This window comes from Lepidothrix coronata, unplaced genomic scaffold (assembly GCF_001604755.1).
Source record: "Lepidothrix coronata isolate B3197 unplaced genomic scaffold, Lepidothrix_coronata-1.0 Scaffold38, whole genome shotgun sequence".
Lineage (NCBI taxonomy): Eukaryota > Metazoa > Chordata > Aves > Passeriformes > Pipridae > Lepidothrix > Lepidothrix coronata.
In genome coordinates, this window is record NW_016690218.1 from 1,045,290 (window position 1) to 1,058,141 (window position 12,852).

At 48.5% G+C, this 12,852-nt stretch overlaps 1 protein-coding gene across 1 annotated transcript in view; it reads right to left on the reverse strand.

Moving 5' to 3' along the window:
• Positions 1–12,852, reverse strand: part of GALNT14 (polypeptide N-acetylgalactosaminyltransferase 14) — a 96,071-nt gene that overhangs the window by 55,514 nt on the left and 27,705 nt on the right. The window contains exon 2 of the mRNA XM_017812894.1: positions 4,911–5,080. Coding sequence (XP_017668383.1) covers positions 4,911–5,080 — 170 coding nt within the window. The remainder of the gene's footprint in view (positions 1–4,910; positions 5,081–12,852) is intronic.

A 12,852-nucleotide genomic window follows, 5' to 3' on the forward strand; every position in this document is an offset into this window, starting at 1 on the left:
ACTCCTGGGATGCAGTCATCAACTCATCCAAAAATGGAGCCACTTCAAGCTCTGCACACGACACAGCTGCCCTCTTGCAATTGGCAAGCAGATGTCGACACACACTCTCACGTGCTGTGTGCCAAATGTGCTCACGCGGGACACAGGGATGCGGGGAAAGTGTTCAGTGGCAGAGATGCACACTCAGCCCCACGTGCCCATGTACACAGGTACAACACCCAGCAGAGCTGACCCTCAGGACCACGTGCTCTTCCCAGTCATTCCCATGCACAGCACAGTCATGTATTTTTGACCACTCCAACAACAGCTGCTCCATCGTAACACTGAATGTGTAAGCTCTGCACCCTTGGGATGCATGCTGAAATTAATGGGTCAAAACAACGTTGCAGTGTCTAATGCTTCTGCTTGAGGACTGAAATCCTGACATTTCTGGACCCTGAAAATGCAAGACAGCAGCTCTCTGCTCAGGGGAACATCACAGGCATCACGTACCTCTTCCCATCCCTCCATGAACAGTCCATATGAGCAGAGCAACCAGCCCTGGGCAGCTCTCCTACCCAATGGACACTCTCCAGCTGGCACTGCAAAGGGATTTGAGCAAAGAAACCTGGAGGAAATCTTACAGTGTGTGTTGTTCCCTGCAAAGGGAATAGGACAGACTACAAGGGCAGAGCTTTTCCAGGGGGCACAAGCTGGCATGATCTGGCTTCTGGGCTGCCAGGATGCTCTCAACTTCATCAGACAGTGCAACACATGAAATTCCTACCTGCGGTATTCCTGCTAGCCTCGTGTTTCAATTGCAACTTGATTTTAGCAGCTGCTTTCTCTCTCGGAGACACACACATACTCACACAAACACATCTCTTAAGCAGCTGTAAAATTAAACTTCAGACAGGTAGGTAGGACGTCTTGTAAAGCACTTGGAACTCAGGGAGGGAGGGAACTTCAAAAATCCAGTCTTTTGCTGCAATTTGAGAGGTTTCTATCCCTGGCCTCCTTGCTCTATCAGCTCTTGAGACAGCACTGCTAAATGCATATCGGCACTGTGGAGGTAAAAAGTAAGGCAAATAGAAGAAAACAGACAGTGGGAGACGCTTGAAGCTGTCTGACATGATTTGCAATAGCTAGAGAAGTCTGCTGGAGGCTCTCACCTCTCCTCCAGCCTCTCCTCTACTCTCCTTGTCCCTGAATTCACCTCTCTGCTTCGCTGCCATCAGCCAGCACAAACCCCCGCTCAGGCTGGTGCTGGCCGTGACTCGTGGTCCCAGCTCAGCCTGGCAGCCACAACTGTGGCATCTGCACATCTTTCAAACCCACCGAAGCATTTGGGAGGCAGAGGTCAGCCTAAGCAGCATATGGAGCGATTGCACGGTGAATACCGGTCTCCTCAGGAGCTGTCTGCCACAGATGGAAAAAGCCCAGGAGCCATCACGACAAAATCTTATGGCTGGGGGCGACGCATCCTCCCTGTCAGCTTTCCAAGCCACTGAGCAATATTGGAAACCTCAGCTCCTCTCCCACTAGTGCACGCGCCCGGCACTGACTCATTCACTGCCGTTTCAGTCCTGCGGTTTGCCAGTGGGAGTTGTAGGAAGTGGGATGTGGAGATGAGGTAATCCCAATGGTATGTGGCTACCATGATGGAGGGGGACCAGTCACCCACTCCAGCGATATGAGCTGGCTGTGCACAGCATGGACGTGCCACTAAGATCCAGGTCCAATCTGCTGATGCAGCCACAGGGGTTTTTTAACCTTAACTCTGAGTGGGGATGGGATATACCACCACAGGACCATATGAGGTCCTCTCCTGGAGAAAGGCATCCCTTTATGTGGTCCCAGAGCTTAGTCAATGTGCAACCAGGAATGGAGTTAATGGCACCAAAATGCAAGAGGGTCACCAGGAGCAATGCTCCAGCTGTGAGATCTCACAGGCCAAGTGACACGAGGCAGTGCACAGAAGGCATGACACTTCCCTGTCTGAAAGCACCCTCAAACCAAGCACAAGGTCACAGCCCCACACTGGCTAGAGAGAGGCAAAGAGAGCCACCACAGTTTCTCCAGCTCTGATTCCTTGGAGCACTGCAATTCCTCTCCATCTGAAACTATTCCACTGGCTGTAATTTAAAAACAAAATCAATCCAGCAAACATTGCTAAGCAACTGGCTGTCAGTGCCACATCCCATCCCATCGAAAGCATTTGCCCTCTCCATGCCCTTCTGGCAAGAAGCTTGCTGCTCAGCCTTTGCCAGATTTTGCAGCTATCATTGGCAAGTCCAGGTGCCTGGCTGGATTACCAAAGAAAACTCCAGGAAATCTTCTGCAACCATCCTAATGACAAATAGCCCACAGAGAAGCTGCAAGGAGAAGCATTCCCACATCCCAGTCCCTAGGATCAGGACTACAGGGTGTGGGTCTTGGGACATTACCATGGTCTGCAGGTCTGTGCATCTCAGTGCTGCCATGTGTCATACAAAGGGGATAAAGGATTGGGAGCCAGCACACTGGAAACCTGGTCACAGAGCAGAGCAATCTGCTTTGAGCAACAACATCTGACTGAGAGGCTGAAGGAGAACCTGCTTGCCCATGAGTATGAGCTGAAGAGATGGGTGAGACCCTCTCAAAAGCCTCCTAAGCCCTCATGTGAGCCAGGTAGGAGCCCCTTGACATGGTGGTGCCTCTTAGTGTAGGATCTGTGACAGGATGTATCTTCCCCCAACGTCAGCTGGAGCAGAATCAAGGTCCAAATCCTTGGGTTCACTCTCAAACAAGGAAGCCTGAACACTTGCAGTCTGGCTCAAATGAAGCAGCCTATCCAGGTTTTCCATTGAAACTAAGCCCCTAAACACAGCCTCCAGTACGTCATGCAGCATGAGCCCTGGGGGTGTCTCTTCTCCCTGGTCCACAGAATCCTACTCTTCCCTTCACAGGAGGGACATCTCCTAGCCAACACCATGCTTGACTCTCTTTATATATTTCTATGTATATTCTTGTATAGCCATCAGCAGTTTGTCCCTGCTTCAAGAGCAGGCCATGCTTATCCATGCTTCCCCACACAGTTGTACTGGACAATCCAAGACCAGCTTCTAGGTTGCATGGCAGTGCCTGAGCAACACCTGCAGCAGCTCCCAGGATAACTGTGCTGTAAACAAGGATTATTTTTCCTAAGAGGTCTTAGCTATGCACTTTCCTCCCTCCCTCTACCAACAATCCCAGATTCTTTTCCCTCCTCCATACTCCCCATCAGTGCTTGCCTCCCCCAGATCTCCCGGCAGCCCCATTTCCTCTGTGGCCGCTCTAATGCTCGGCTAATGGCGCATCATCCGCAGCGTTCTCCAGACATATTCAATAAATCAGAATCCAATTACCGGGTTAAGGAAATTGGAAACAAATTAAATTAGCCCTAGCCCCTCCCAGGTGCTGTGCCCTCACTTCCTCCTTAATGAGAACTTTTCTTTCACAGGAGCACTCAGCGCCGCATCTGCCCACCCAGGAACAAGGTGGCTGCCACCGCACAGCACGGGTATGGCAAAGGGGCAGCCGAGTCGATCTTCCCTTTTAATAGGGCAGATGGTTAATATCCCTGGCATTAATTCTCTCCAGGAATAGCACACTCGCTCTCTGCTCAGCTATAACAGGCGTCTGTCAGGGCTGACAGCTCCTCTCCAGAGAAAAGAGCATCTGGTCCTTACTACAAAAAGAAGCTAAATAAATAAATAAGCACATTGCTTGTTATAGGGCAGGAGAACTGGTGCTGTTTCAGCATTTCAGCCTAAGTGCTGCCTTTGAACTGGAATAGGGGAAATTCAGAGTTGGGTCAGATGCTGGGAGTGGAGTTGCTCTGATCTGGGAACAAGGTGCAGCACGGGCAGCAAGGTGCCATGAGCGGGTCCAGCACAGAGCTCCCACCGAAGCAGGACTTCCCGCAAAGGGCTCCCAGGAGAAGATTGTAGAGAATGGCTGCTGCCAGCAAGCTGGGACATGATGCCAGGCAGAGCTCCTTGGAAAGGGCTTGCACCGGCTGTGGGCTGGCGACTGACAGCAGGGGCCAGGCGTATGCTGTGCCCTCAGAAGACAATGAGGAAAACTGCATTGAGAGAACCTTGGGAGTTTTTCCTTCACTTGTGGGACACCTCTGCATCACTCCATCCAGCAAACTAACAATTAACCCCACTGACCTTCAACAACCTGCACCCACAAAGGGCAGCTCTTCCCTCATGAGTCTGGAGAGGCAATGACAGGAGGCTACAGCTGCGCTCTCAGCAAGCAAGGGTGCACCAAAACTCCCATCCCACCCTTTTCATGCTGACAAGGAAGCAGAGCTCTGTCTACACCACAGCCCTTGCTGCAATCCTCCCTGCCTCTCCCAAGGGGTCCTTTGGGTGCCAGAGGATATTTTTTACCTCAGTGGTGCTGGAGCAGCCAGTAATCCAACAAGTTCTTACCTCTCTCTCCCTCTCACTCAGCCACTGTCACTCCTCTCTCTCCAGAGCCAAATCAATGTTCAACAGTTATTTTATCCGCCTTGCACCACTTCACTGCATTGTCTGCAGACCAAGAGCTCCCAGCAGCAGTGAAAACTTTTACCATCATGGAGATGTGTTCTTGCACACCCATTACTTTTCTGAAGGTAAAATAAGGCTTTTCCTCCCTTTCCTTATAGTCCCAGGAAAATTTATATAGGTTTTAATTAATAGGTTTAAGACTTCCAGACATGCCAAGAAATCAAGCAAAGTGAGTCAATCCTAAAAATATAACTCAGGCAGAAGCAACCCCAAGAGCACCCACTGGGTGTGGGCCAAGGGCCCAGACCCACCTAGCACCCCAAAACCACGGCCCTGAAGAAAAACGGAACTATCCACCCATATAATGAAGTTTCATGAGATCAGGAGAAACCAGGGGGGAGGCAGAACCTGTGATGTCGGGTGTCACGGACAGCACGGTCACTGGGGATCCTCTCGCTCTCCCGCTGGTTAAAGGCATGGAGCCGGTACGGGTCCTCGCCGCCCTTCCACCTCCGGGCACTCAGGTACCTCCGCTCTTCAAACTGATCCCAAAGGTCGTCCCAGTCCACATCCGATTCCTGCGCGCACAAAGTCAGCCCCGTTAGAGAGAGGAGAGACCAGACGACACCTGACCCCACTCTGGAGATCCTCCCAAGTCCCACCGGAGGTCAGTTAGCCTTGCAACATGGGCAAGCATTGCAAGAGCAGGCCAAGAAGGAGTCCCATTAGGTCTTCAGGGTTTATTTTTTTTCCTTAGGTCCCAAAACACCACATCAAAGAGAGCCTGTCAATTTGAATCTAAAATGACTAATTTGAAACCAAATTCAGGTCTCTGGGGGATCCCCCTCTCAAGCAGCATGGTCTCAAGAAATATAAAAGCACGGAGGTTATGTAAGGGTTTTAATTTCTCTCCAGCCAAAAAACAAAGGTATTTTACATCACTTGACCCATCACCCCTGTAACCCTTCAGGCAGGAAAGGGCCACCAACAGGAGCCATTTCATCAAGCATGGTCCCACATTTCCGCAGTCACTCCCTAGGCCAAGGGCTGGCTCCAGCAACAGGACTATAGAAGAAGGGGGCCACCATCCTCCCAGCCCAATTTCAGTCCATCTTTGCCACAACAAGTCTCCCACTAAGGTCTTCAGCCCTACCACAGAGAGAAGAGCAGGCAAGCATGTGTTTGTGTGGTCCCCCCTCCAGAAGGATGGAGGAGCTGCATTTCGGGGTTACCCAACAGCTCTGACAACCATCAGGGGTTTAAGCATCTCTTGGTGGCTTGGTGCTGTTGGGGGGTTTAAGCATCCCTCCACAGCATGATGCTGTCAGGGGGTTTAAGCACCCTTTGGCAGTATCTGAGCCAGCCAGCACAATACTGTGCTGATAACATCTCATCGTTACAGCAGCACAACCTCTTTGATCTCAGCCTACCTGTAACACGGAGAGATGCAAACATTTACAGACATTTCAGCCCTAAAGAAAATTGTGATCTTATCCAATAATTGATCTTTTCTTCCTCTTTTCTTTTTTTTCCCCCTCCTCAGTTCACACCATCTCAAAGCCGATTTTGCCTGCTAATAGCACAAAATGAAGCTTTTGAAATGGTTGATTTTTATCCCATAATTGATTTTACTCGAATCTGGCAGTGCATTTTCTGTAGTCACAGGAAGGGGAGAAGGGAGCACTGGCTCCTGCAAGTGAACCACTGAAGGACCAAGCCAGGCACCTCCAAACACAGGATGCCCCACATCGCTCTGGGTTACAGCAACGTGAGCACTTCCAAACAGGCAGCAAAGCCCACAGATGTAGGGGTTTCCAGACACAGGGTTGTATTCATCCTCCCCTGGTGTGAACCCATGGCCTTCTCAGGAGCTCCTCCAGCATTTACCCCAGTGTAGGAATATCAGAAGAAGCCACCAACCATACTGGGAGAAAGTTACTCAAGACCAAGGGAAAGTTAACCAAGGCTGCGAGAAAAGTTATGAAACCAGTAAGGTCACTGCAGGAGGTTTACGAGGAGGATGTACAGAACCCGCCTGCGGACTTTTGGGAGGACCAACGTGCTCAGGGTGATAAATACTGTTTATGCTTTTTTCTAAGGCATCTTGCAAAACATGATTTACTGCCACAGTAAAAGATCAGGAAAAAGAGAGGAGATTGCATCGCGGAGTCACCGACAGCCTGATGTTTATAAGATTTCATGATGACCCCGGGAGGCCTAGCGCTGCTAAAACAACCGCCACGGAGTTGCAGTCCCTAAATTTTAATGCTGTGAAGAAAAATAAAACTTGGTTTTATCAAACTTAATAAGAAAAATGGCTTTCAAAAGTGGCCACGTAGCACTTGAGGCTGTAAGATGTGTGAATATATATGTTTGTTTGTTTGTTTTTTAACGTCAGTTAAACCCAATAGCCTTGGATCAGCTAGAAGGGCACAGGTGGGAAAGAATCTGATGGCTCAGGTGGAAGGGCTGGTGGATTTCTGCAAGAAACCTTGGCTCCAGGAAAATTGGAGCTTCTGCACCTGCTGCAAGGGCAGCGATGCTCTAACCAGGCAGCAGAAGCAGGGGTTCAACACACAACAGGGTCCTGGCCTGTGCTTCAGGGTCTGGGATGGCATTTTCCCAGCATCCATCTAACCCCAGTAATGTTCTGTTGCTGGGGAATCCCAGCAGTAAATCAATACAAGGACAAATACCACTGGCTTATCCCATGATATTTGCTTCTCCTACTGCCAGGGATATACCTTGCACCCAGGGGTCGCATTCTTGGTTTGCTCTGCAGTGAATAACTAATACTTTTATGAAATCTCCACCTGAAAGACATCAGCCCCACCTTGATTCACCCAGGCTCTCCTTTTTGGGTTGAGGAAAGATATCAGTGGGATGGTTACTAAATACTGGGTAATTAAATACACACCTGAGATCAAGAGCAAATAGATGCCAGAGATTAAAGAGTTATTTTAATCCCTATCTGGCCACAAAACAAGCCCAGAGATGGGGTTAACTTTCTCAGCCAGAAGTAGATACCCGGGTGGGGTCATTCACTTTCAATCCACATCACTTGTCCAGATCTTCTGGGCGCTCTTTCCATCCCAAGCATTCCTACCAAAATTGGAACAGGATGCTCAGACACACATGCACACCGACCTCTGCAAAAAAACTCCTGCACAAAGCAGAGAAGGAAAGCAAGGCAGCATCCTCGGATGAAAAGCTGCCAGCTATGCAAATCATGGGAGGCAGGAGACCTCACCAATGCAGGGACTCACCTGTTTCTTGCCGCCTGATCAGGGACAGGGAATGAGAGTTAAAGCATCAGGAGAAATCCCCTTTGCTCACCCAGGGACAGCACATCGGTTACAGGTTACCAGATAAGGTCTTCATTATAATATTTCCACCATGTATTATCACCTCTTCCTCACACCAGAATTCTGTCTTGGGAGTTATTTAACTGATATGCAGAAATCTAAATTTAATTTATTATGATCTAACTCACTTTAGAGGCCAAATTACCGTGCACTAGAAAAGGATCAAGTCAATACTCCACTTGCCTTTCTATTTATCTTCTACAGGGTTCGTCTCTCCAAGTTTCATATTCATTTTCTCTCATGTACGAATAATAAATTTTCTTTTTTTTTGTTGGAATTAGGTAATTTCTCTTTCAACATTGCAGTTTAATGGCTGGTATTAATTATAGGAAACACAGTCAATGCTTAAAAAGAGTTTGAAAGACTCAATGAGTCTGAAGGAAAGAAATGGAAAATATATCCAAGGGGGTAGCTCTCTGCTCTCAGTGAACAAGTGTTGCCCCTTCTGACACCGCACTGGGGGGATCCCCAGGGCATGGACAAAACTAATTGTGGAGAGGAGCTTCCTTCTCGCACCAGCATCCAGCCATGAGAAAGGCTCACCAACAGCTTTCTCTGCTATTTCACTTAAAGCACCCCCCCCCCCAAAAAGACCCACTAAAGGCAGCCCCCCAAAACTGCCCGCCCCCTTGCTGGCAAAGGGAAAATGGCCCAGAGCCAGCATGGAGGCAGCTTTTCACCATAACTGCACATTAAAGATTAAAAGCCTCTCAGTGCAAAGATGTAGTTCGTCATCTGCCTCCTAAATCACGGCTCAGAAACAAAACAAAAAAAAAAAAGGCGGGGGGAGAAAAAATAATATTAAAAAAAAAAAGGAGTGGTGCTGCAGGGGGAAAGTGGGTCATTAGCAGTAAAACTACAATTTTCTGGCAACTGCTAATGCCTTGTTTATGTGGATTTCTGCGAATATGACATTTTAATGGCATAATAATTGTGTGATTACAGTACAGCAGGGATTGCTGGAGCGGGAAGGAGGAACAAGCAACTCAGCCGGCTGCTAATGCGGGCCCACAGCGTCCCCATGGGAAGTTCTGCTCCTGCAGGCAGCCCCCAGTACCCCTCACCAGCATGGGAGGTCAGAGCAGGCTGGACACTGGGCAGGGAGCAGGCATGTTGTGGCAGCATTTTGGCTGCTGCGAGGCAGTCCAGCAATGAAAGGGCATTTCAGGTGAAAAGCCTGGCCCAAGCACAGCCAGTGGTGACTGGGGACAGGCAGATCACACCAGACCCCAGGACCAGCCTCCAGCTGCCCAGGAAGACAAGGAGTGGGCGGTGCAAGCCAAAAGCAGATTCTGATTCACTTTCTTCTTTCATGGCACTGTTTTAAAATAGAGAACTTAAACCTTTGCTAAAATAAAAGCCATTTTCCTTTTGGGGATGCTGAGTTTTGCCTTTAGACCAGAGTGAATTGGACCATAAGCATCCTTGCAGGAGGCAGCAAACCCAAGCCAGCCCAGCAGGCTGACAGAGCTGACAGGGTTTGACAGGAAGACCCATCTTTGGCTAGAAAAGAGGTTTTGCCTGTGCAGGTGCAATGATGACCCCAAAGGGGTCTGGCAGCAGCCAAACATGCCTCTACCTTCATTTGCCTCACACCCAGCTTTCCCTGGAAAATCTCATCCCTACATAATCTCTGATCGAGCACTTACTACTGAGCCTTCCCTGGGACTCAGGCATTAAAAAACAGGACGGGAGGGGGAAATAAAAAATTACACCTGGCTATCAAAAGTTCCAATAAACAAGTGAAAGCTCTAGAAATTCAGAAGCCGTGTGGCATGTTGTTGCCTGGCCATGCTCTGTCACTCCTCTGCCTGCTAGGACATCTTTGTGTTCAGCACAGCTCAGGGGCACTGGAGGCAGAGGGCAATCTTCCAGCAGGAATTGCAACCAGGCATTATACAAATGAGATTTAAAAGTCCCACTGAAGCGTGGGGCCTCTGCAAGCAGGAGGTTCAGTTATAAAGCTGTTACTGGCCGAGGCACAAATGCCATCTGAAAGGATTATAATACTTCAAACAGGATAGGGCTCATCCCTTCTTGTCCCCCGGTGCCAGGACATGCACTAAGAGGGTCAGCAGCACCAGAGGGAAAAGAAGTGGGACAGCATCACACTCCTTCATCCTCATCCTTGAATAACCCAGATGGAGCACCAATGTACAAGATCCTTCAGTCAAGCTTTGGTATAGTTTTCTTGACACCAGAGCCCAGTGCCTTGGCTTAGCCCTGTGTAAGCAGTGCTGTGCATCCCCCCAAGATATAAGGAGGAGACAGGAAGAGCACCATGGCCACACTCTTTGCCCCATCCAAACTGCATGTGATGGTGCCAAAATCAGGCTGTAGGTCTCTGGAGAACATGCTTCACATGCTCCAGTACATCAGGTACCGTTCAGCAGGAAATCAGTAGGGACCCTGGAAGCATCACACCACCTCCTTCTTACACTCCTTCCCCAAATGGCACAATACTTAAGCCAATCAAGCACTTAAATACAAACTTAAGCGGCTGCAGACATTTGAAGGAACCCATAGAAATCCCTGTTTAAATGAAGTTAAGCACTCGTTTAAGTGCTTCAATGGCTCAGTGTTACCTTCTGCTTTGTGCTCACCCAAATCATGCACTAGAAACAGAGGTAGCTCTGGGCCCTGGCCACCATCCGCCCTAACTGGTCTTCTGACCCATGGAGATTTTAGCTCCAGTTTGAGGCCTGTGAAACTCCTCTTCCTCTTACACTGGTACCTGGGCACAACATTTACGTGCACCTTGGTGGCAGCTCCTCTGGGACCCCATGGGGACACACAGCAAATCCAGAATCCCACTCTGCTCCAAGGAGGACCAGCATCTCCCTCTGCTAGTAAGTGATTTATTGTCTCTCAAGGAAAACCTGCAGATCTAAGTCTGCTCTGACCCCACTTTGGGGGATGAAAGAACAGAACAAAAAAAATCAAATAAAATTTTAATACAGATACCTAATTAAAGCAAAGTACTTATCCAGCAAAGCCTGTCCTGCAGCTTGGGTCCCTGGAGAACCTTTGAGCATTCACCACTAAGCTTCTCGTTGCCACTGACCCTTCCCTGCTCATGCACATCCACAGGCACGCCACTCCATCTTCAAAGGATGGAGCATCATCTCCTCCTCTGCTAGCTCGGCAGGGAACACAAGTCCCTGAGGAGTTTTCAGTAAGTGTCCCACTTTCTCACTTGGCCCTGAGGCCAAGACCATACTATCACTACCTTTTCTGCCCTTCCTGCCCATCACCCTTTTATTATTCTCTCCTGTGGTAGCACAAAAACATTTATGCAATCAAGACACCTACTACATCAGGCAACAGGAATTATGAAGGCTGGAGAGCGGCTATGGAAGAAGACTTGATCTTCAGGACCTACAGCTGCAACTTCAGCCTGGATGGAAACATCCCCATTCCAGTGTAGCAGGATGCTCTGCCTGGAATGGGGTAAAACAACACGAACAACACCCTATTTTGCAAAGCTATCAGTGGTGAACCAAGAGGGGGTGTCACGCTGGTTTTGGTGTTGAGTCATGCTAAAACCAGTCTGACTCATCAACCCCAAAGTTAAAAATCCTGATAGTGAGGTGAAGATGTGGCAGACATGGTGAAGTATCCTTATCTAAAAATGCTAAGCTGACACAGCTGACCTGGGGACACATGAATGACAATCAATCACTTTAGACTGAAAAAGTCCAGTCCCACTTTCAAACAGCAGGTTCTTCTAACATACCCCTTCTTGGAGTGTGTATGGGGATTCCTCTCATGGACAGGGATGTCCCTCAAGGTTACTCCTCAAGGCTGAGTGAAGAGATTTGCCCATGGTCGTTGGTATGGGTGAGTAACATCAATCTCTACTTAATAATTTTTTCTTTTTTGCTAGCTTTAAGATATTTGCTTTAATAGAATTGCTTTGATATTGTACACTATACTATACTACACTATCCTAGCAGTTTTACCTTCTATACTGTGTAGTTAAGATATTTTTGCCTAATCATTTATCATAATAAATCACTCATTTTTATATAAATATATCTGGTTTGCCATCCTTAACCCTACAGAACAAAGCTGTACAAAGGTTCAATCACACCTCTATAATTCCTTAGACTTAAACTGTTGCCAAATTCTGGGAATCAGATTGGAACCAGCCACACCCACGCTCCACTCTGAGAAGGAGTTTAGAAAGCAAGGGGATCCTTTCTTCACTTTGTGACTCAGCAGGAGGGCTTCTCTAATAAACGTTGTCTGAAGGACTGTCCCCACTCCACCCATGACATCAGGCTCTGGAGAAGGCTTTTCAGTGTCTTCCTCTTATTGTCCCCACACTCAATTGGCATCAGCTCAGGTGGCTGGCCACTGATTCAGTGCAAGGAGCTGACCCAGGGCTAGAGAAACTGGGGCACCATTGGGTCGATCACAGCTAGAACCACCAACCTGTGTATCTTCTTATCTGTATCTGTGGTAAACAATATACGTGGTCTGAAACACCCTCCAGAGGCTTAAATCTGCTAAAGTCTCCAGCCAAATACAACAGCCTCAAAAGCCACTGGAGAATTACTGATGCTTTTTCCAGTAAGGGCATCAAAGCTTTAATTTTAAAATGGATGTCCGGGGCAGCCACCAAAAAGGGGAATTTATTTGCAAATCAGGAGCAGGGGACTCCATGTTGCATGGAGGGAAAGATGACAGAATGATTGCCTTGACGAAAAGCCAGATTTTGTTTCCAGGGCTTCCCTTAGGAGAGAGCAAGTCAGCTCAGAGTTCACATCACACTTATTAACAAGTAACTGCCGTGTTGGCAGCAGCATCAGGTTAAAATATACTCACATCTCCCACAGGCAGCCGGGGCCACAGCTCCATGTGTGGACAATGCTTCTATTCACTGGCTGTAGCATTAGGCCACCATCCTGCCTCTAGAGAGGGAGAGGCAATGCGTGCTACCAGCCAGCATCACACTCCCTAGCCAGATGCCAAGGAATTCC